Genomic DNA, 21,803 nt, shown 5'->3' with positions numbered 1-21,803 from the left:
GTCATAAATAAAAATTGATATTTTTAGCATATCCATCAGCAGCATGGCAATATGATCGAGTCTTTTCTTTTTGATAATCTTATCTATTTATCCTATCTTATCTAATATCTAAAGATTTTTGGATATTATTTAAATAATTGATAATTTTATTTTCATTTCAATGTCGAGAAAGGAAAGTGCTTCACAAATAACAAAAACATAAATAATTATTTGTTGCAATTATATATTTAAAAACACACTTTGTTAGTGTCAGTTACACAACAAAAACTAGAATGTACATTTGCATATAATGTATTATTTATTTAATTTTATTATTATCATTACTATTACAATAATTACGTTTGTTTTTTTTTTTTTTGTAAATGATACATTAAAAAATATAAGTTTTGGCACTAAGGTTTTTAGATTGAATTTTTATTCTGAATTCATTTGTACTTGATAAATACTAGTAGTATTTATCATTCACTGTTTCAGAATTTTTTTTTTCTGATGCCTGCAGATACCTATTTCTGTATCTTAATCATCACGGTTTTGGAACTTAATCCAGAATGATTGACTCAGAGGATTCCATTTAGCTTCATCATGTCCTATTAACTCAGATGAAGTTGCAGTTCCATTATGCCATACATAAAAAGCACCGAGTTCTTCAAATATATCATACGCAAAACCTTTAGTTAAACAATAAATACATTATTTTTTTTTTTTAAACTAAATTTTATGTCCTAAAATAATTAATAATGTTAAAAGCCTCTGAAGCTTCATCGACTATCACGATTGTTATTCATTTGAATTAAATACAAATTTGTAGAAAAACAAATATAATTTACCTGCATGGTAGAAGTACTACAGGTATGGCAGTAGTCCATGCTTTTTTCGTCGCGTTCTGCGCAGCCTTATTTTTTCAACCAATCAAGAACGCGCCATCGAGCTGTTTTGCTTTTCTTTCTAACACGCAATCTCTATTATAAGATCCTCTCTCTCTAACATACTGTTTTGACAACTATTTTTTATATTGTTGTAAATACTAATAAATATATGTGGAGCATGTTTATAAAAAATCAAAAAAATAAAAAAACCAAGACAGTTTAACAAATAAATTATAATATTTTCATTGTTGTTTTTTTTGATGCCACAAACAATAGAGGTTGTGTTGTATTTATTATACTTGGATTCATTTATTTAATATAAATAATTAATTTTTATTATTGATGTATGTGAATCATTATAAAATATACCAAATCTAGTTGAATAAATATGATAACTTCTGAAAAATTAAAAAAAAAATTGAAAATTTTCTTAACGAATTTGTATCGCGCGCGCATAAAGTCTTCCATTTTTGTGGCGAGAAGGCGACCTTTTGATTGGTCAATTCACAGCGGCCAAACCAGGCTGCGCACTGCCATACCTGTAGTATTTCTACCATGATTTACCTGGGGGATTCTTAACATCGGTCAATACATATAACCATTCTAGATTATCATCAATAGAAATTTCTGTAAGAATAACTGCACGAGTACCTGTAATAATCAAATAGATATTGATCAACATGATAATCAATTATATAAAAACTAATGATATTTAATTTTAATTGAATTATCAGGTCATGGTAGTTTTAGAAAATTATAGTTTAATAATTGTGTATCATCAAGGTATTTATATTTTTGCATTAATAATAATAATTTAATGGAAAAAATACCAACCCAGGTAATTGAATTGGTGTCTGTTGGTTTGGAGTTGATGTTGCAATGGCATATGGTTGTTTGTTTATTTCTGTTGGTAAACTACTGTCATTGTTAGTTGCTTTCATTTTAAGTACACCTGAAAAATAGCAATAAATATTTATTAATTAAACTTTCATGTTTTTTTTTATTTTCAAGACATTCTGTAGGAACGTATTGATTTATAATTTATTATTTTTCCAATTACCTTCAATATTTTTATCATCTTTTTTTGATGGTGCACGTTCTTCATTAATATGTTTTATTGTGTTATTTTTGTCTCTTTTTGGTTCCCAGTAGTTTGCTCTTAAATCAATGACCTCTTGAAGCATATATCTGACTCTTGAGCTTAGTTTTTCATTACTGGCTAATGAAGACATTCGATTAAAATAGTAATCAAAATTATTATTCATTGATTTTTCTAGTTTTGCACCAATTGTTGTTAATAATTTACAAAGACATTCAATATTGTAATCAACTGGTGTCAATAAATCTTTTATATATCTATCAATAATGGAAGTTTTAAGCATATCTTGTTTAAATAATTCACCAATAAATCTTATATTACCAACTGCTTTCCCAGTTAAAGGACGATCAGCATCAATAAGTGATGATATTAGTTTTTTCTTCTTCTCAATATCATTACATTTTCTAATTTCTTTGAGTTTAGCATCACGTGCATATTTATCAATAGTAGTATTTTTAAACTCATGTCGACAATGTGCTAATAATAAAATATGAAAACTTTTTTCATTTTCTTGTTTCATATCAACTTGCATGTCTGCTAATTTTTTACACATTACTGTATATATTGCTGTGGAATTGGGTTCATTGATAGCTTTGTCAAATATTAAATTAACAACACCTTGTAATCTTTCACGTGTATTGATATTCAAGTCTTTAACTTCTTGAGTCAATTTATCCATGTTTTCTGCTGTTAGTTGATTCAATATACACTGTACTTTTTTATAGAGTGCTTTTGTTTCATAATCAGGTGTTATGTCATTTATTTGCAAACGTGCTGTTGGTTTCCATGCATTTTGTTCATTATGCAAACTTTTATCTGCAAAATATTTTATTAATTAATTTTATCAGTATAATTTTAGCCATACAACAACCTCTTTTTTAAGCAAAGAGCTTTCAAAGTTCATTAACTATAAACCATATTAACTATACAAAAAATAACTCACATAAAGTTTTTTCTTTTAATGCGTAATTTTTTGGAGCACTAGTACTGCTTGGTCTGTAATAATAAAAAATATTGTAATCAACATATGATAATCGATTATACAAAAATTAATAATATTCAATTTTACGTAAGTATTCTTAACAAAAAAATGGTGTATCATCAAAGTATTTTTATTTTTAAATGGTTCAATAATATTACTAATGAAAAAAATTACTAACCCAGACTGTTGGTTGATTGATGTTTCAACAACACATAGTCGTTTGTTTTGTGTTGTTAGTAAATTACTGTCATTGTCCATTAGTTTTCTTTTAACACCACCTTGAAATGATTATCAATAAATACTTGTTAATTAATATTCTATTAATATTATTTTATATCCTAGACATTTTACTAGGCACCCACTGATTAATAACTTTTAAAATTTGACTTATATTTAATTACCTGTATCAACCTGTTGTATGTTTTGTTCTGATAAAATTACAGCTGATGAAGTACACTTCAATTTGTTATTGTCATTAGACAATAACATTTGATTCTCGTCCATCGTTGAATATTCTTCAACTTCTTCATCATATCCAAGTGAGTAAGTAGAGTTGTTGGACATCTGATCATCATTCATCTCAGTAACATCAGACTCACTCTCTGAAATTTCAATGACAGAAGATTTTTTATGTTTTTCTAATGTTTCTGACACTTGTTGATGATCAATGCCCATGGATTCATTCTGTATGCCATCTTCACTTATTTCTTCTTCTTCTTCTGACATTTGTTGATGATCAATGCCGATGGATTCATTCTGTATGTCATCTTCACTCATTTCATCTTCTTCTTCTTTAATCTCTTTGAGATCAAGTTCTTTTAATTTTTCTTTCATTAAAAAACTCTTTCTTACATTCATTATAGCTTTAAATATTTTAACTCCAAGACGAGTAGATTGACAAGATATTTGGTCATCAGTGGTGTCAATTAACAAATCTAAACTCACACCAATTGCATCAGAAAATGTTTTATCATGTTTAGGAGATTCCCATAAGCTTTCGTATTTCGATTTTTTCATTTTAGTCACAATAATGCACAAACAAAACAAACAAAAATGCAAAAAAAAACAAAATACGTTGCAACGTTTAATGTACTATGCAAACTGTAAACAGTGCTTAACCCTTTTGTTGTGGCTATCGTCCTGCTGTTTTTTTTTTATTAGCCAATTGTGGTTCGACCATGCCGATTGGCCAATATAAGCCGAGTAAGAATAAAAAAAAAACAAAAGTGAGAGAGAACGACACATCTTCCAATAAAAATAAACAACATGAAAATTCTACGAATTAAATAAATATTTATATTTTTTATCAAATTGAGGATATTGATAAATATCCAGAGAGCATTTTTTATAAAAATAATAAAAAAATTACACTATTTAAGTAATTATTTTTTTTAAATATAATTTTTAATACTTTTTTTTAAACAACAAATGAAGTATCAGATGAATTTATTTTTAAACTTGATGAAAACAATAATAATTAAAATAATACTTTGTGGATTAATTTGATTTATAATAAAAATTAAATTAATGTTCGTATATTATTGTTTATGAATCAATGATTAAATTGAATATATTGATAAATCTCAAATGTAATTGCATATGCTAAAAATTCATTTATGTTGTTAGTTTTTACAAATAATTATGTTTTTTATTTTATCAACATATGGATGTAGCTACAACATAAATACATCCTCAAGCTGATCAAGATGAACAATTTCGAAATTATAAATTTAAAATCCTGTTTTTTCTGCAATGTTTGATCATGAACAATTCGAAGAAAATGAAAACAACGAAGTGGTCATTGAAGATATTGAAGAAGATGTTTTTGAAGAATTTTTACATTTTATTTATACTGGTGAATCACCAAATGTTGACAAAATGCCAATGGAGCTACTTGCTGTTGCTGATAAATATCAATTAGATTGTCTCAAAAATATTTGTGAAAAAGTAATTCGTGAATCGATAAATGTTGATAATATTGCAAGTATACTTGTTTGTTCTGATAGATATAATCTCAAAAAACTATATAAAAAATGTTTAGAATTTATGAAAAGAAATTTACGAAGTATTGTTAAACTTGAAACATTTGAAAGTTTATAAAAAAAAATATCCTGAAGTTTTTGCAGCTGCTCTGGAGGAGTTTTTAAATTGATTTTTTACTTTATAAATTTTTCGATTCAAAAGAAAAGTCTATTATTGTAGTTTTGATCTTGTTTATAAATTTGAATTGATGGTGAAAAAATATAGAATTAACTGGTTTAAGTTTTTCTATGGAACAAAAATTTTTCATTAATGAATATAATTGTTAATAATATGCCTTATTTGTATTAAATACTCATTTATTTTATTTATATAAGATAATTTAAAAAAAAAATTATTCTCCATTTGCAATTCATTTAATATTTGATTATACATGATAAACCATTATTTCATTTTTATTAGGTATATTTCCATCAATTGTAAAATTGTAATTGCTCAAAGTTTGAGTAGCAGCTGTTTTTTTTTGCAATTGTAATTTCACAGGCAGACTGTTACTTTCAAAGTTTAATGATAATGGCCGACTTAAAAGATCCATTATAGCTTCACGATGACCCAGTAATTCAGTATCATCTTTATTAGAAACCCATTTGAAAATAGCATCGATTGATATATGGTCTTGTTGATGTAGTTCTTTAATTAATAAGCTTCATCAACTATCACGATTATTATTTTTTAAAATTAAATACGGAATTGTAAAAAAACGAATATAAATTACCTGAAGGATGGCATTTGTTGCCATCAATTATGAATATATTATTATAAATATTTATAATATTGTTATATTATTAAGTAGTAATAAACATTAATTAAAATTAATTGAATTATATTATTCTGTTTCATATTGTCACTTGAATGATTTTTAAAAATTTTAATGATATTTAACGAATCAATTTGAAAATGAAGTCATCCAGTATAGCTGAGTGTCGATCGATGATCATCAATATGCTGATAAAAAAAAACCCATCAACAATTATTTGTAAAAGCTATAATAAAATAAATATTAATTCTATAATATTGTGTTGATTTTAATTTTTAGCATATTATACAATTACTCTTCACACTTATCGTAATTTCAATGGATATTTAATTCAATAAATAATATATATTTAATTAATTTTTATTATAAATAAAATTAATTCACGAAGTTATATCATTTAGTTATTTTTATTTAATTGAGTGTGTGTGTGTGTCTCTCTCTCTCTCTCAGCCAATTTAAGCCAATCAGTGGAATGCCAATAAAAAAAAAAACAAACAGAACTATTTACACTGATTTTATTTTACCCTGATTTACACAAACAAAGGAGACCAAAATATATAAAAAAACACAAACGTTTGGCACGTTGGGTTTCAGCAAATAAGCTATAGTTTATAAGGTTTTCTTATTAGTTATTATTTCATCATAATAGATAATTAATCACTGGTAATTATAATATATATGTTGGTCATATATTGACTAATCATTGTTAACAAGAAACGACGAAAAAAAATAAAGTAACCTTTTATTTTTTCTGTTTCTAAGAGTTGTCACATGTTATTTATTGTAAAACTGGCAAGTCAAGATATTATAAAAACATAAAATTGTGTATTTATTAACAGAATTTAACAATGAAACACTCAAGTGATGATTGTTATTGTGAATTTCATAAAAATAATGAAATATTTTCTGAAGCAATCGACATCAGCTGGGATCTATTACGAAAAAATAACTTTTTGTTTGACACCTCTGATGAAAAAGTATCTCGTACATCTGCTTATCTTGGCGTTGAGATATTTGAAGCCATAAAAAAAATAAGAGAAAACTTTATGAATAAATCCATGTGTGTTGTTGATCAAAAAGTGTTGGTAACATCAGAAGAGCAACAAAAGACTACTGTCATTAAAACTTCAGGCAGTGAACTTGATATTATTGAGAGCAATGATGATAATATATCCAACGATTTTGCTTACTCAATTGATGAAGATGAAGACGAAGAGGTTTTTAAACAATCAGAGATAGATAGTGAAGAATTAAAGAACGATAATTTTGATTCAGAAATTATTAATCACGTCGAGAATCACAACAATGACACCAAAAAATTAAATAACAATTGTAATAATTATAAAAATTACAGCAACAATTGTACTTCATCAGCAATAAATTTGTCAGACAAAAATACGTCTAGTACAGGTAATTGAAAAAGTTATAAATCAATCGGTTTATGTTAAATGTCTTGCCAATAAAGCAAATGAAATGATAAATTAATAAATATTTATTCCTATTCATTTCAGATGGAGTTAGAATAAATGTAATCGATGATGACTCTGGTGATTGTGGTGAATCAACAAGTTCCAGCAGGCAGGTATATTCTGTGAAAGCCTCAACTTCCTTGGAAGCTGTTCAACAGCGATCATTTTATCTTCCTGGGTTAGAAGTTTTTTCGTTGATACTGTATTAACAATTTTTGTATAATCGATTATCCTGTTGATTAATGTCTTGTAAATTATTACAGGTCAGAATGTACTAGTACTATGAACAATTACAGATCAGACGATAAAACTTTAGGTAAATATTGCTATAGATACTGGTGAAGTTAAATTAATAGAATATTTTACAGATAGCACATTGCAAAACGACAGTTACCAATATCAGACGAGTAAATCAGAAAACACATGGATACCAACAACATGTGTGCATAAAGATAACACAACTGATGAATCTCAAACACAAGTAATTTATGAAAAAGTACGTGATATATTGAATGAATTAACACTAGAAAACGTTGATAAATTGACTCAACAATTTGAAGATCTAAATATCAATTCACATGAGAGATTACAAGGTGTAGTTGATTTAATTTTTGACAAAGCTATTGATGAACCAGACTTTGCAGCAGTATATACAATTATGTTAAAAAAATTGTCTGAAGTGAGAATTGATGTCGTTGATATGAAACAAGAAATTAAAACATATATTCGAAACTTATTATTCGCACGTTGTCGAGATGAGTTTGAAAGTGCTATTATTAATAAGGTTGAACGTGATGATAAACTCAAAGAAATTGAGGAATGTAATGATATTAAAAAGAAACAAAAACTAACAACATTACTTAATGATGCTGATTGTCGTTTATGTAGTAAAGCAGTTCGTTGCAGTAAATTGATTGGTGAATTATATAACCGAGAAATGCTTCGTGTAGCCTTCATCCATAAATGTATTAAACGTTTATTAAGAACACCAGTTGCTTACAATATTGAATGTCTTTGTATGTTATTAACAACAACTGGTGCAAAGCTGGAAATTTCAAAGGATAATAATTTTGATTGGTATTTTGGGAAAATGTATGAATTAGCTAAACGTAAAACTGGTCCTAAACAACTAAACAAAAGACTTAGATATATGATTTATGATGTTATTAATTTAAAAGAACGAAAATGGGCACTAACAGAATACAATGATAATACATTGAAACAACCATATGCTGTTGCAACATCAACTTCAATGGAAACCAACCAACAGACATCAAATCAATTACCTGGGTTAGTATTTTTTCCATTGATAATATTATCCAATAGTTTATTATTATTTATTATTATTATCTGAACAATATAAATATTTTTAAATTATTACAGATGTACTAGTGGTAAAAAAAATTATAGATCAAACGAAAAATCTTTAGGTAATTAGAATCTTTAAATAAATATTCAATCTACTTTGAAAAATCATAAAATGATAGAGTTAAATTAATAAAATATTTTACAGATAGCCAAAGTGACAGTCACGAAAATTTAGGAAAACCAATAATACGTTGGCAGATAAGCAATTGTGATCCTCAAACACAAACACTTTATGAAAAAGTACGTGATATATTAAATGAATTAACACTAGAAAACATTGATAAATTGACTAAACAAGTTAAATCATTGGATATTAATTCTCATGAAAAATTAAAAGGTATTGTTGATTTAGTTTTTGAAAAAGCTACTGATGAATCAAACTTCGTATATACATATGCACATATGTGTAAAAAATTAACCGAATTGCAAATTAATGATAACAAAAGACAAGATAATGAAATAAAACAAGAAAACTGTCTTAAAAAAAATTTTCGAACTTTATTATTAGAACGTTGTGAACATGAGCTTAAAAATACTGCTGTTAATAAAAGTGAACGTGATGCTAAACTTAAACAAATTGAAGAATGTAATGACATGAAAAAGAAAAAAAAACTAATAGCATTACTTAATGATGCTGATCATCGCTTAGGTAGAAAAGCAGTTGGTAGTTTTATCTTTATTAGTGAATTATTTAATCACACTATGATCAGCAGTGTTTTTATAAGAAAATGTATAAAACATTTGTTAGCAAGACCACATGATAACAATATTGAATGTCTCTGTGAAATGTTCAAAACAATTAGTGCAACGCACGAAAATTCAAAGAACCTTTATAATGTTAATGTTAAAATTAATATCTTTAATGATTATTTTTCACAAATGACTGAATTAGCTCAAAGTAATAATGATAAAATAAGCTCAAGAGTTAGATCTCTGCTTCAAAATATTATTGATTCAAAAGTACAAAACTCAAAACCAAAAAGAGTCCAAAGTAATCCAATAACAATAAACCAAGTTAGCAAAAAAGGTTCACCATCAAAAGAAAAAAATAACAAAGATGTACTTCCTCTTGTTCCAACTCCAGTTGACAAAAAAATTCTCACTGAGGATGAAATAAAGAATGAAATTGTCATTATTTTTCATCGTTGCAAGATTTTTTCAAGCACTAATACATTCGTGGATGTAAGTTTTTTTATTTTTTTAAAAAGAATAATAAACACTTCTTAGATCCATATTTCCATCCCTGCTAAATAATTATTTATTTATTTTCTTTCAATTACAGACATCTATGGATCATTTGAAAAACAAGCTTGACAAATCAACTTATCCATATTTCATACGTGAGTCATTAAATATTATTTTTGGTCGTGCATCAATTTATCGAGAATACTTTTCAAGTCTATTTGCACACATGATCATCAACAATATGTTCCCACTTTCATTATTCCAATCGGAGTAAGTAAAATATTAAATAATTTTATTTGAATATTTCTTTTTTTTTTTTTATCATAATGTTTACATATTTCTTTCATCCTTGCAGATTTGATAAATTGTTGGAATTACCAAAAAACCTTTTCATTGATTTACCTGTATTCTGGACTTACCTTGCTGAAATACTAAAACCATTAGTAATTCGTCGTGCTCATCCATTGAATGAATTAGTACGTACAACATCAGTACTAAAAAATATTGGCTTAGTTGGTAAACTTGTTGGTGAACTGCTGAAGTTATTAGCAGAAGCTAAAGGTCCAGCATTACTAGTTTTCGAATGGAATGCAAGTGGTATTAAATGGACTGATTTAATTGATACATCACTTGAAAATCCAGATGATATTGTTGAACAATATAATTTACAATTTTTAACAAATGATGCAAAAGAAAATATCGAATTGGCATATGAACAAAGAGGGCCATGAAGAATCAAACAAGGAAGCATGAGTATTTCTACAACTTGAAAAGAACATAAATATATATACAAATATATAATATTAAATAAATAGCAAATTAAAAATAGTGTTAAAAAATAACAGTTAACTTATAAATAAAAAACAAATAAGTATTCAATATAAATGAGGCGTTTATTAATAAACAATAAAATAATTTATTCATAATAATGATATAGTAATACAACCTCTCTACAGATATATATCTACTATTTGTCTTGATCGATAATAAGACCAAATTTTATATAAAAATGATTTATTAATATATTTACAGGAAGTTTATTTTTTCTTGAGGATGAAAAAAAAATTGTCATCATCAGCAGAATCATGCAAAGACTATTAGTAAATTAAGATATTTACAATATCTGTAAACTTTATCGTTTTTTAAATATAAGTATGGTATTTTAAAACGTTAATAATATAAATAAAACTATTTTTATTTTTTTTTATTTCAACAAAACACCAATGAATATCTTTTGTTCTATGACAATTGTCATAAAATTTTACAAAAAAGTTAACAGCAACTCTTCAAGAATATCTGCAAAAACTTCAGGATGTTTTTTTTTGTAAACTTGAAATGTTTTATTTGACACAACACGTCGAAAATTTTTTTTCATAAATTCTAAACCTTTTTCATTTAGTTTTTTGAGATTATATCTATCAGAACAAACAAGTATAATTGCAATATTATCAACATTTATCGATTCGCAAATTACTTTTTCACAAATATGTTTTAGACAATCCACTTGATATTTTTCAGCAACAGCAAGTAGTTCCATTGGCATTTTGTCAATCTTTGGTGATTTACCAGTATAAATAAAATGTAAAAATTCTTCAAAAACATCTTCTTCAATATCTTCAATGACCACTTCGTTGTTTTTATTTTCTTTTAATTGTTCATAATCAAACATTGCAGAAAAAACAGGACTGCGTGCTCCAAGAATGCCTTTGATTGCACGAAATGATTTTTGACCAACTTTAATGGTAACATCAGCTAATTTTTTATTTAACAAAAGTTTTCCAAAGTCTGCAGTCAGTTGTTGTGTTGCATTAAAACTTGAAATTTTATCAGAATTATTTTTTAATTTTCTAGACATTATTATTGTACAATAAATTTTAAGTTTATAATTTCGAAATTGTTCATCACTCAATACATCTTTCAAGGTTGGTCCAAAACAACCAATATGCCAATTGATTTTTTTTGAGAGATCACTAAAATTATGTTCTTCAACTACACTTTCATCAGCTTTAGTTGATTCTTTTTTACTACTAACTGATATTTTATATTTTGTCTGTAATTGTGAAGTATCATTGAATGATGTAGGTTGTAACTGCATTGGAACAAATAACTGTCCACATATCACTCTAGAAGTCGGATCAATTTCCAAAATCCATTCATCGTTAAAGTCGGAATAATGAGATGAAAATTTTGGTGATTTAATTTTTATTGGATCATATTTGATGTCATTCATTGTCCATTCATATGTAAATTCACAAGTTTCCATACCCGTAACATAGTCTTGTTTTGACATTAAAATTTTAACACAATCCTGGGAAGCTGTTCTATCAACTACTGACATGATTATGGATATTAATTATAATTGGTGTTCAAACTAATAAATTTTTTTTAGCACGATCGTATTTGCGTATTATCGTACAGGTTAACTCAAACCGATGGACAATGAAAACTATGTAATGGAAACGTGGAGAAAACTCATGGCCGATAGGAGCACATTTGAACACATGGTTCATCATCGATAAACCTTTTAATAAATTAATCGATCAATCGAAAAATCTATACAATCTATCGATATATTATCTATACGTTGATAATTATTAATGATCATGATAATAATGTATAACATTATAATTATAAAAAAATATTTCTTTACATAAAAATGAACACAGCATTGTTTAAAATTTTTTGTATTTCTAAAGTTATGTTTTTTTTTTTTGTTCGATTCCTCGATATCTCGTTCATTCATTCATATCAACTCCAAAACATAAAAAAATTATAAATAAATAACAAAAAATTATTAAAACAGTGAATGATAAATACTATAGTAGTATTTATCAAGCACAAATAAATTCAGAATAAAAATTCATTCTAAAAAACTTAGAGCCAAAACTTACATTTTTTAATATATCATTTACGGAAAAAAAAAAAATAATTATTATTATTATAATAGTAATGAATCACTAATGATAGTAATAAAATTAAATCAATTACGCAAATGTACATTCTATTTTGTGTTGTGTAGCTGACACTAACAAAGTGTGTTTTTAAATATACAGTTGCAACAAATAATTATTTATGTTTTTGTTATTTGTGAAGCACTTTCCTTTCTCGACATTGAAATGAAAATAAAATTATCAACTATTTAAATAATATCCAAAAATCTTTAGATACTTGTATGTAATCAAATAGATAAGATTATCAAAAAGAAAATGCTGATGGATATGCTAAAAATATCAATTTTTATTTATGAAAAGTCATCTATGTACGTGTATCCCAATCTGTTTGCGGTACAGATTAGCTTGAGAATTTCATCTGAAATTTATCAATATACAATTTAATAAATAAAAAATATACGTATATTTATTTAATTTTTATTATACCTAAATTAAATTAGAATGAATTAAATTATAAATCAAATTAATTCCACAAGTATTATTTAAATCAATGACAAAAAAAAATAGAATATTATTAATAATACTGATGATAAAAAAATAAAATAAATTATGTACATTCCAGTTTGTGTAATTAACACGAACTGATTTGGCCAAACAGTGTGACATATATCATAAACTGTATTTAAATTAACCCTCATGACTCATGACGTTCACAAACCAAATAACAACAATGTTAAAAACAGCTGTTTATAAACGTCAAATCGTTGTAACGAAGCAGCGTTGGACTTAAACAAAGGGCTAAATTTTTATTATCAATTTATTATTCCTTTAAAAAAAAAAAACAACAACAACAATACACAAATGAAAGTCGATAAAAATATCACCGGTAATTATAATAAATGTTTGGCATTTATTATTGATTGATCATTACCATCATAAAATAACAAGAACAATAAAGTAACCTATATTTTTTTTTCAGCACGTATTATTGAAAAACTTGATTGAAAAAATTGTGATAATAATCAAGATATTAAAAAATATTAAATTGTGTGTTTATCAAAATAATAAAATAATATGGATCAAAAAAAGAGTAATGTTAAATATTCACACCTGGATCAACGAATCAAAACTCTTATTGATGTTAGCCAGGAAGTCTTAGATACTGACAATTTTATTGAAGTAAGTTTTTTTCCTATAAACATACAATTGTTTATGTTATTTTATTTTTTAACTGTGTCAAACTATATTTATTTTTTTGCCAATTTATTTTTGTTGATTAGAGGTTTTTTTTTTTTTCAATTTTACAGATTGCTATTGATCGGGTCAAAACAAAAACTAAGCGTTCATTTTATCCAGAATTTATACGTAGATCACTACAACTGTTGAATAGAGAAGAATTATTCGAAATTCGTGAGAAATACTGGAGTATGATTGCTCAAATGATAATCAACAAAATGTTTCCGCTTTCAGTATTCCAATCGGAGTAAGTAGAGTATATTAAATAAATAAACAATTGTTTGATTTTAAATATCAATAACTAAAACAAAAAATACTCGTTTTATTAATAGGTATTGTAAAATGTTGGAAGAAACATCAAGCAAGGACATTGATTTTTATGTACTATGGATGTTCAAAGCTGAAATACTAAGTAAGTTTATTTGTTTTTTTTCCTAATCAATAAAAAAACTAAACTAAACTACTATATTGTAGAAACATTGATAATTCGTGGTGCACATCCATTGAGTGAATTGACAACAACAACATCAGTTCTCAAAAAACGCGGTCTTGTTGGTAAACTTATTGGAAAATTATTAAAAATCTTAATAGAAAGTGAAGGTGAATTAGCATTTACTGAAAAATGGAATGCTAGTGGTATTAAATGGGATGATTTACTTGATAGATCACTTGAAAATTCAATTGATTTTATAATCGTTTATGATTTACACTGTTTATTACGTAAAGGTCATAACAGAAAAAGACGTTCGGCAACAGAAAATGTTGTTAAAGACGAATTGAAAGCAAGTGGTATTGAATTATTGACTGATTTAGTTGATACATCATATGAAAATCAAGTTGATATTATTAAAAAATATAATTCAAAGTCTTTGACAATTGAAGAAACACGCCAACTAAATAAACAGTTATTGAATTTATTACGTGAAAGAGATTTTGATGATATACCAAGTTGGATAACAGAAAATGTTGGTGAAGAAAAATAATTATTTTTTAAAAAATGTATTTATTGTTTGATTAAAGGTTTTGCGTATGATATAATTAAAAAACTACATGAAAAGGGTATTGTATCATTCTGTGCCTTTTATATATGGCATAATGGAACTGCTGCTACATCTGAGTTAATAGGTCATGATGAAGCTAAATGGAATCTCCTTTGTCAATCATTCTGGATTAAGTTCCAAAAAAGTTGTACTTAAAAGGTGCATAGTTTTTTGGAAAACTTAAACTGTTTAAAATCGTTGGCAGAAAAAAATACACTAATTATTGGTAATAATGATAATAAATACAATCCCAACAAATATTTATTTACGTTAACAACAAATAATTACTACGATAAATTGAAAAAAATAAAAAACCAATAAAATAAATAAATTCTTATCATATGCAAATACATTTGAGATTTATCAATATTGAATTTAATAAATAATATACGTACATTTATCTGATATTAATTATAAATTAAATTAATCTACCAAGTATTATTTTATTCAAGTTTGAGAATGAATTCATCTGATACTTCATTTGTTATTTAAAAAAAAGTATCAAAAATTATATTTAAAAAACAAATAGTGTAATTTTTTTATTATTTTTATAAAAAATGCTCTCTGGATATCTGTCAATACTCAATAAAAAATATTCATTTAATTCGCAAATTTTCATGTTTTTTATTTTTATTCAAAGATGTGTCGTTCTCTCTCTCTCTCTCTCTCTTTTGTTTTTTTTTTCTCACTTGGATCATGGCCTATCATATCAGCATGATCGAACAAAAACTGACCTAAACAACAACAACAAAAGAGTTAACTTATTTTAGCACTGTTTTCACCTGTTTTAGAACAATCTTGTATTATTGTCATTTTTTTAAAATTAACATAAGGGAAAATAAATAATAACAAGATCAGTAATTATAATATATGTTGGGTATTCATCTGTTATTATCATTATTATAACAGTAAAAAAACGTAACCTATTTTTTCATTCTATTTTTAGAAGGTATCACGTGTCATTGCACAACTGGCAACAAAAGCCCAGATATTAAGAAAATTTAATTAATATTTTAATAAACAATTACAATGAAAAAATCAAGATATGAAAACTTATGGGCTCTACCACCTGTAAAATTATCAGAAAAAAACACACAACAGTTTATCACAGGTAATTAAATAAGTCAAATTTTAAAAGTTATGATTCAATGAACTCCTGTAAAATGTCTTGAATGTAAAATAATATTAATAGAATATTAATTATTATAAAGTATTTATTGATATTAATTTTAAGGTGGTTTTAAAAGAAAACTGATGGACAATGACAGTAATTTACCAACAATACAAAACAAACGACTATGTGTTGTTGAAACATCAACTTCAGTGGAAATCAACCAACCTAGGTTAGTATTTTTTTCATTAGCAATATCATTTGATAATTCAAAAATAAAAATACTTTGATGATACACCATTTTTAGACAAGAGTACTTAAAAAATTACGTGAAATTAAATATTATTGATATTTGTATAATCGATCATCATATGTTGATTACAACATTATGTATTGTTACAGACCAAGATGTACTCGTCCTCCAAAAATTTACGGATTAGAAAAAAAAAGTTTAGGTAAAAAAATTGTATAGCTAAAAAAATGTATAGCTAAAATGATACTGATAAAATTACATAATAAAATATTTTGCAGATAGAAGTTTGCATAAACAAAATGACAGTCACCAATATGATAAAGCAAAAAATGGATGGAAACCAACAGCAGGTTTGCAAATAAATAACATAACTGCTGATTATGAAACACAAGCACTTTATAAAAAAATAAGTTGTATATTGAATAAAGTAACAGCAGAAAACATGGATAAATTGATTCAACAAGTTAGAGACTTAAATATTAATTTTCATGAAAGATTAGAAGGTTTTGTTGATTTAATTTTTGACAAAGCTGTTGATGAACCATATTTCGCAGCAATATGTGCAATGATGTGTAAAAAATTAGTAGACTTGCAAGTTGATGTCGTTGATATGAGACAAGGAAATAAAACAAATTTTCGATCTTTATTATTAACACGTTGTCAGCATGAGTTTGAAAGTGCTTCTGTTAATAAAAGTGAACGTAATGCTAAACTCAAAGAAATTGATAAATGTAATGATATTGAAAAGAAAAGAAAACTAATAGCATTACTTAATGATGCTGATCGTCACTCATGCAGAAAAGCAGTTGGTAATATTAGATTTATTGGTGAATTATTTAAACAAGATATGATTAGAATTTCCATTATCGATAGATGTATAAAAGATTTATTGGAAACACCAGTTGATTACAATATTGAATGTCTTTGTGAATTGTTGACAACAATTGGTGCTAAACTAGAAAATTCAAAGAATAGTATATTTAATTACTATTTTTTTAGAATGTCTCTATTAGCCAATAATAAAAAACTAAGCTCAAGAGTTAGATATATGGTTCAAGATGTTATTGATTTAAGAGCTCGAAGCTGGAAACCAATACTACAATCTAATAATAATGTTAGTCAACATACCCACAAAGCAGAAAATGCAGGGATACCAACACCACGTTTGCCAGTAAGTAACGAAACTAATGATTCTCCAATACAAGCATTTCATGAAAAAGTACGTGATATATTGAATAAATTAACACAAGCAAACATTGATGGATCAACTCAACAAATTAAATTATTGGGTATTAATACTCATGAAAAATTAAAAAGTGTTGTTGATTTAGTTTTTGAAAAAGTTATTAATGAGCCAAACTTTGAAGCAGTATGTGCAGCACTATGTGTCTACATGCGAAACAGATTACGCGATGAACAAATTGTTGGTGATGATATAAAACAAAATAATAATAAAGAACAAGAAAAAGGTTTGATAACATTTCAAGAGTTATTATCAGCACGTTGTGAAAATGAGTTTGAAAGTGCTACTATTAATGAAGTTGCACGTCGTAATAAACTCAAAGAAATTGAGAAATCTAATGACATTGAAAAGAAAAAAGAGCTGACAGCATTACTAAATGATGCTGACCATTTTTCATGTATAAAATCTGTTCGTTATTATAAATTTATCGGTGAATTATTTAACCGTGCTGTGCTCCAAAAAAATTTTTTAAAAACATGTGCAAATTATTTATTAACAATACCAGATGAAAGAAAAATAAAATGTCTTTGTGAGTTATTAGAAACAATTGGTGCAACGCTGGAAAATTTAAAGGATAATTATTTCAATTCGTGTTTTTCAGAAGTGACTTTAATAGCTGGCAATGAAAAACAAAGCTTAAAAGTTAGATCTATGCTTCAAGATATTATTAATTTAAAAGCACGAAACTGGTCACCAAAAAGAGTCGAAAGTAATCCAATAGACCAAGTTACTGGACCATCAAAAAAAGATGATAAAAATATTGAAGGTGATTGGAAAAATAATAAATAATCAGTCAATACGTTCCTGCAAAATATCTTGAAAATAAAGAAAACTAATAGATAAAATTAATAAATATTCATTGCTATTTTTCAGGTGTACTTAAGATGAAAGCAACTAACAATGTCAATGAACCAACAGAATTACCAACAGAAATAAATAAACAACCATATCCTATTGCAACATCAACTTCAATGGAAGCCAACCAGCAGACATCAATTGCATTACCTAGGTTGGTATTTTTTTCATTAATTTATTACTATTATTGCAAAAATATAAATACCTTGATGATATACACAATTATTAGACTAGAATTTTCTAAAACTACCATGACCTGATAATTTAATTAAAATTAAATATATTATTCGTTTTTATATAATTGATAATCATATTGATTAATATCTATTAAATTATTACAGATCAAATAATACTGGTGCTACAACAATATACATATCACATAACAAAACTTTCGGTAAAATATTAATTTTAAAAGTATTAAATATTTACAATTTTATCAGTATTTGTTTTATAAAGAATGAACAAAAAAAAATGATAAATTAATTGAGTATTGATGTTAACGGTACAGATATGTACAGAGATTTGCCTCAAAGTCCAGAGCCTGAGACACCAACAAGAGACCAAAGCATGTCAATGTCACTACCATCAGAAGGACAATCAATTCAATTACCGGGGTTAGTATTTGTTGTTCATTGATCATATTATGCAATAATTTATTAATGATATTTCAACCAGATAAGTACCATGATGGTTAATATTTTTTTTCAATTCTCACAGATCAAGTTGTACTAATGCTCCAATAAATTACAGATCAGATGACAAAACATTGGGTAAATTGAATTTTCCAATAATGTTAAAAGTATTAGATTTTAAAAATGACTTATCAACTGTTATTTAATGAAAAATAATTAAAAAAAAAAACGATAAATTAATTGAATATTAATGCTAATGTTACAGACATGTATAGTGATTCGCCACAAAGTCCAGAGCCTGAGACAACAAGTCAATCATCAACATCACTCATTTACGTTATATATTCACATCTCGATGAACAAATTAAGACTCTCATCAATGTAAGTTTTTTTCTTAATAATTCAATAGCTCACAGTCTGTAGATCAACCTCTGATTACTGTAGGAGATTATTGAGTCAGTGATTTTTTGTAATAGACTAATAGATTTAAACGTCCATAATATTATTTTTAGTCAACAATAATTAGACAATATTACTATTTTTATTTTTTTATTTAAACCATGTGCTTTTAGATTATATAGAGTTTTTTTCGAATTTATTTTTAAGAATTAATGGTTTTTTTTTAATTGACAGGTAGCTATCGAAGAATTCAAGAATAAAATCGATCATTTAGATTATCCAGTATTCATACGTAGGTCACTTGAAGTGACTATGTTAGAATCATCGAATGTTCGTGAAAAATATTGGGGTTTTGTTGCTAATATGATAACCGACAATGTATTTCCACTTGCAGTATTCCAATCAGAGTAAGTAGTATATAGTATTACATAAATAATCAATCATTTGATGTTAAATCTGGATGACTAAAGTAATAGTGCTTTTTTTCATTTAGATATGATAAAATGTTTGAAGAAATAAACGACGTTTCTCCTATATTCTGGACGTACAAAGCTGAAATATTGAGTAAGTCATATTTTTTTTCTTAATCAATAAAAAAAATGATTGATTTGAATATTTGTCGATATTAAAAATGGAATGATGATAATACTTTTACTTTAAAAATTTATTAATATATTAATTTAAAATTTTTTAATTTTACAGGAATATTGGTGATGTGTGGTGCACACCCATTAAAAGAATTGAAACGTACGACATCAGTACTCAAAAAAAAGGGTCTTGTTGGTAATCTGGTCGGTGAATTACTTAAAATATTAGTAGCAAGTGAAGGGCAAATATCGATTACTGACAAATGGCATAACAGCGGTATTGAATGGAATGATTTATTTGATACATCACTCGAAGATCCAGATGATATTATTAAAAAATACAACTTACAATTTTTAACATTTCGTGTAACAGACCCACCAAACGAACACTTATTAAAATTATTACGTGATAGTGATATTGATAATACATTGAAATGGATAGCAGTAAATGTTGGTGAAGAAATATCAAGAACACCAAAATTTGTCAGAATACTTTTTACATTATTATTAGAATCAGGTATTGAGACAAAATACTCTTTTTATAAGAGGAATTTTTATCAACCAAATCGTTTTAAAATTATAAACCTCTTACCTCTTATAAAAGATTATATTGATGGTAATCTAGAATCAGAATTACAATGTTTATATGCATTGACCGATGTTAATCACAGATGCAAAAATCCCCCAGGTAAATTATATTTGTTTTTCTACAATTTTGTATCTAATTTAAATAAATAATAATTGTGATAGTTGATGAAGCTTAATAGGCTTTTAACATTATCAATTATTTCATGACATAAATAGTTTAATTATTGATAAAAAAATGTATTAAAGGTTTTGCGTATGATATAATTAAAGAACTACATGAAAAGGACATCATATCACTCGGTGCCTTTTATGTATGGCATAATGGAACTGCTGCTACATCTGAGTTAATAGGTCATGATGAAGCTAAATGGAATCTACTGAGTCAATCATTCTGGATTAAGTACCAAAATAGTCATTATTAAAAAGTGCAGAGTTTTTGATACAGCCAGGCATCAGTAAAAAATTTCTAAAATAATAAATAATAAATACTGCCAGTATTTATCAAATACAAATGAATTTAGAATAAAAATTCTTTATAAAAAACTTAGTGCCAAAACTTACGTTTTTTAATATATCATTTACAGAAAAAAATGAAATCATAGTTTTAATGTTAATAATAATAATAATAATAATAATAATATCAAACAAATAATACATTATCAAGTTTGAAAATGAACATCTGATACTTCATTTGTTATTTGAAAAAAAGTATCAAAAAATATATTTAAAAAACAAATTATTAAATAGTATAATTTTTTTATTATTTTTAACAAATGCTCTCTGGATATTGATCAATAAACTCAATTTGATAAAAAATATAAATATGCATTTAATTCGCAGAATTTTCATGTTGTTTATTTTTATTGGAAGATGTGTCGTTCTCTCTCTCTCTTTTGTTTTTTTTTTCACCAGCAGGACGATAGCCACAACAAAAGAGTTAACTTATTTTAGCACTGTTCCAAAGTTTCATCTGTTTTAGATCAAATCTTGTACTATAGTCATTGGAAAAAATTAATATAAGGGAAAATAAATAATAACAGGATCAGTAACTATATAATATATGTTGGGCATTATTATCATTATTATATTAATAAAGAAATGTAACCTATTTTTTTAATTCTATTTTTAGAAGTTATCACGTGTCATTGCACAACTTACAACAAAAGCGAAGATATTAAGGGAATTTAATTAATATTTTGATA

The 21,803-nt window shown here is 26.0% G+C and overlaps 6 protein-coding genes across 6 annotated transcripts; 4 read left to right on the top strand and 2 right to left on the bottom strand.

Annotated features, from left to right (window-relative positions):
* Positions 1–399: 399 nt before the first annotated feature.
* LOC122853779 (eukaryotic translation initiation factor 4 gamma 3-like) lies at positions 400–3,964 on the bottom strand. The gene is made up of 7 exons (XM_044154198.1): positions 3,349–3,964; positions 3,126–3,225; positions 2,909–2,961; positions 1,927–2,781; positions 1,701–1,818; positions 1,431–1,517; positions 400–668 (listed from the first exon to the last, which is right to left on the bottom strand). The coding sequence occupies exons 1-6, from the start codon at positions 3,962–3,964 to the stop codon at positions 1,481–1,483; spliced, it is 1,779 nt and encodes a 592-aa protein (XP_044010133.1). The 3' UTR covers positions 400–668; positions 1,431–1,480.
* Positions 3,965–4,699: 735 nt separating this feature from the next.
* LOC122853778 (speckle-type POZ protein-like) lies at positions 4,700–5,047 on the top strand. The gene has a single exon (XM_044154197.1). The coding sequence runs from the start codon at positions 4,700–4,702 to the stop codon at positions 5,045–5,047; it is 348 nt and encodes a 115-aa protein (XP_044010132.1).
* Positions 5,048–9,953: 4,906 nt separating this feature from the next.
* Positions 9,954–10,497, top strand: LOC122853777 (eukaryotic translation initiation factor 4 gamma 1-like). Its single transcript, XM_044154195.1, has 2 exons — positions 9,954–10,036; positions 10,122–10,497. The coding sequence occupies exons 1-2, from the start codon at positions 9,993–9,995 to the stop codon at positions 10,495–10,497; spliced, it is 420 nt and encodes a 139-aa protein (XP_044010130.1). The 5' UTR covers positions 9,954–9,992.
* A 530-nt stretch (positions 10,498–11,027) lies between these two features.
* On the bottom strand, positions 11,028–12,104 carry LOC122853776 (speckle-type POZ protein-like). The gene is made up of 2 exons (XM_044154194.1): positions 11,633–12,104; positions 11,028–11,551 (listed from the first exon to the last, which is right to left on the bottom strand). Exons 1-2 carry the CDS (start codon positions 12,102–12,104, stop codon positions 11,028–11,030), a joined length of 996 nt encoding a protein of 331 aa, XP_044010129.1.
* A 1,599-nt stretch (positions 12,105–13,703) lies between these two features.
* Positions 13,704–14,876, top strand: LOC122853775. The gene is made up of 4 exons (XM_044154193.1): positions 13,704–13,836; positions 13,965–14,140; positions 14,226–14,305; positions 14,368–14,876. The coding sequence occupies exons 1-4, from the start codon at positions 13,732–13,734 to the stop codon at positions 14,874–14,876; spliced, it is 870 nt and encodes a 289-aa protein (XP_044010128.1). The 5' UTR covers positions 13,704–13,731.
* A 1,048-nt stretch (positions 14,877–15,924) lies between these two features.
* On the top strand, positions 15,925–21,109 carry LOC122853774 (eukaryotic translation initiation factor 4 gamma 1-like). The gene is made up of 13 exons (XM_044154192.1): positions 15,925–16,044; positions 16,168–16,276; positions 16,447–16,499; positions 16,576–18,306; positions 18,414–18,549; positions 18,737–18,789; positions 18,904–19,009; positions 19,113–19,165; positions 19,293–19,408; positions 19,661–19,833; positions 19,920–19,990; positions 20,129–20,701; positions 20,848–21,109. Exons 1-13 carry the CDS (start codon positions 15,963–15,965, stop codon positions 21,021–21,023), a joined length of 3,432 nt encoding a protein of 1,143 aa, XP_044010127.1. The 5' UTR covers positions 15,925–15,962; the 3' UTR covers positions 21,024–21,109.
* Positions 21,110–21,803: the final 694 nt, after the last annotated feature.

This window comes from Aphidius gifuensis, linkage group LG4, assembly GCF_014905175.1.
Source record: "Aphidius gifuensis isolate YNYX2018 linkage group LG4, ASM1490517v1, whole genome shotgun sequence".
Lineage (NCBI taxonomy): Eukaryota > Metazoa > Arthropoda > Insecta > Hymenoptera > Braconidae > Aphidius > Aphidius gifuensis.
This window is presented reverse-complemented; position numbering and strand designations above follow the sequence as displayed.

Bases quoted from the DNA above. Each gene is read 5' to 3' on its own strand.
- LOC122853778 (XM_044154197.1), top strand. From the start codon at position 4,700: ATGTTTGATCATGAACAATTCGAAGAAAATGAAAACAACGAAGTGGTC.
- LOC122853775 (XM_044154193.1), top strand. From the start codon at position 13,732: ATGGATCAAAAAAAGAGTAATGTTAAATATTCACACCTGGATCAACGA. The intron at 14,141-14,225 runs GTAAGTAGAGTA...TTTTATTAATAG, and splicing joins CTTTCAGTATTCCAATCGGA to GTATTGTAAAATGTTGGAAG. The intron at 14,306-14,367 runs GTAAGTTTATTT...ACTATATTGTAG, and splicing joins GTTCAAAGCTGAAATACTAA to AAACATTGATAATTCGTGGT.
- LOC122853776 (XM_044154194.1), bottom strand. From the start codon at position 12,104: ATGTCAGTAGTTGATAGAACAGCTTCCCAGGATTGTGTTAAAATTTTA. The intron at 11,552-11,632 runs GTACAATAATAA...AACTGACTGCAG, and splicing joins TTATAAACTTAAAATTTATT to ACTTTGGAAAACTTTTGTTA.
- LOC122853779 (XM_044154198.1), bottom strand. From the start codon at position 3,964: ATGAAAAAATCGAAATACGAAAGCTTATGGGAATCTCCTAAACATGAT. The intron at 2,782-2,908 runs GTGAGTTATTTT...AATATTTTGCAG, and splicing joins ATTAAAAGAAAAAACTTTAT to ATAAAAGTTTGCATAATGAA. The intron at 1,819-1,926 runs GTAATTGGAAAA...GCTATTTTTCAG, and splicing joins AGATGATAAAAATATTGAAG to GTGTACTTAAAATGAAAGCA.
- LOC122853777 (XM_044154195.1), top strand. From the start codon at position 9,993: ATGATCATCAACAATATGTTCCCACTTTCATTATTCCAATCGGA. The intron at 10,037-10,121 runs GTAAGTAAAATA...TCATCCTTGCAG, and splicing joins CTTTCATTATTCCAATCGGA to ATTTGATAAATTGTTGGAAT.
- LOC122853774 (XM_044154192.1), top strand. From the start codon at position 15,963: ATGAAAAAATCAAGATATGAAAACTTATGGGCTCTACCACCTGTAAAA. The intron at 18,790-18,903 runs GTAAAATATTAA...TTAACGGTACAG, and splicing joins ATCACATAACAAAACTTTCG to ATATGTACAGAGATTTGCCT. The intron at 19,010-19,112 runs GTTAGTATTTGT...CAATTCTCACAG, and splicing joins CAATCAATTCAATTACCGGG to ATCAAGTTGTACTAATGCTC.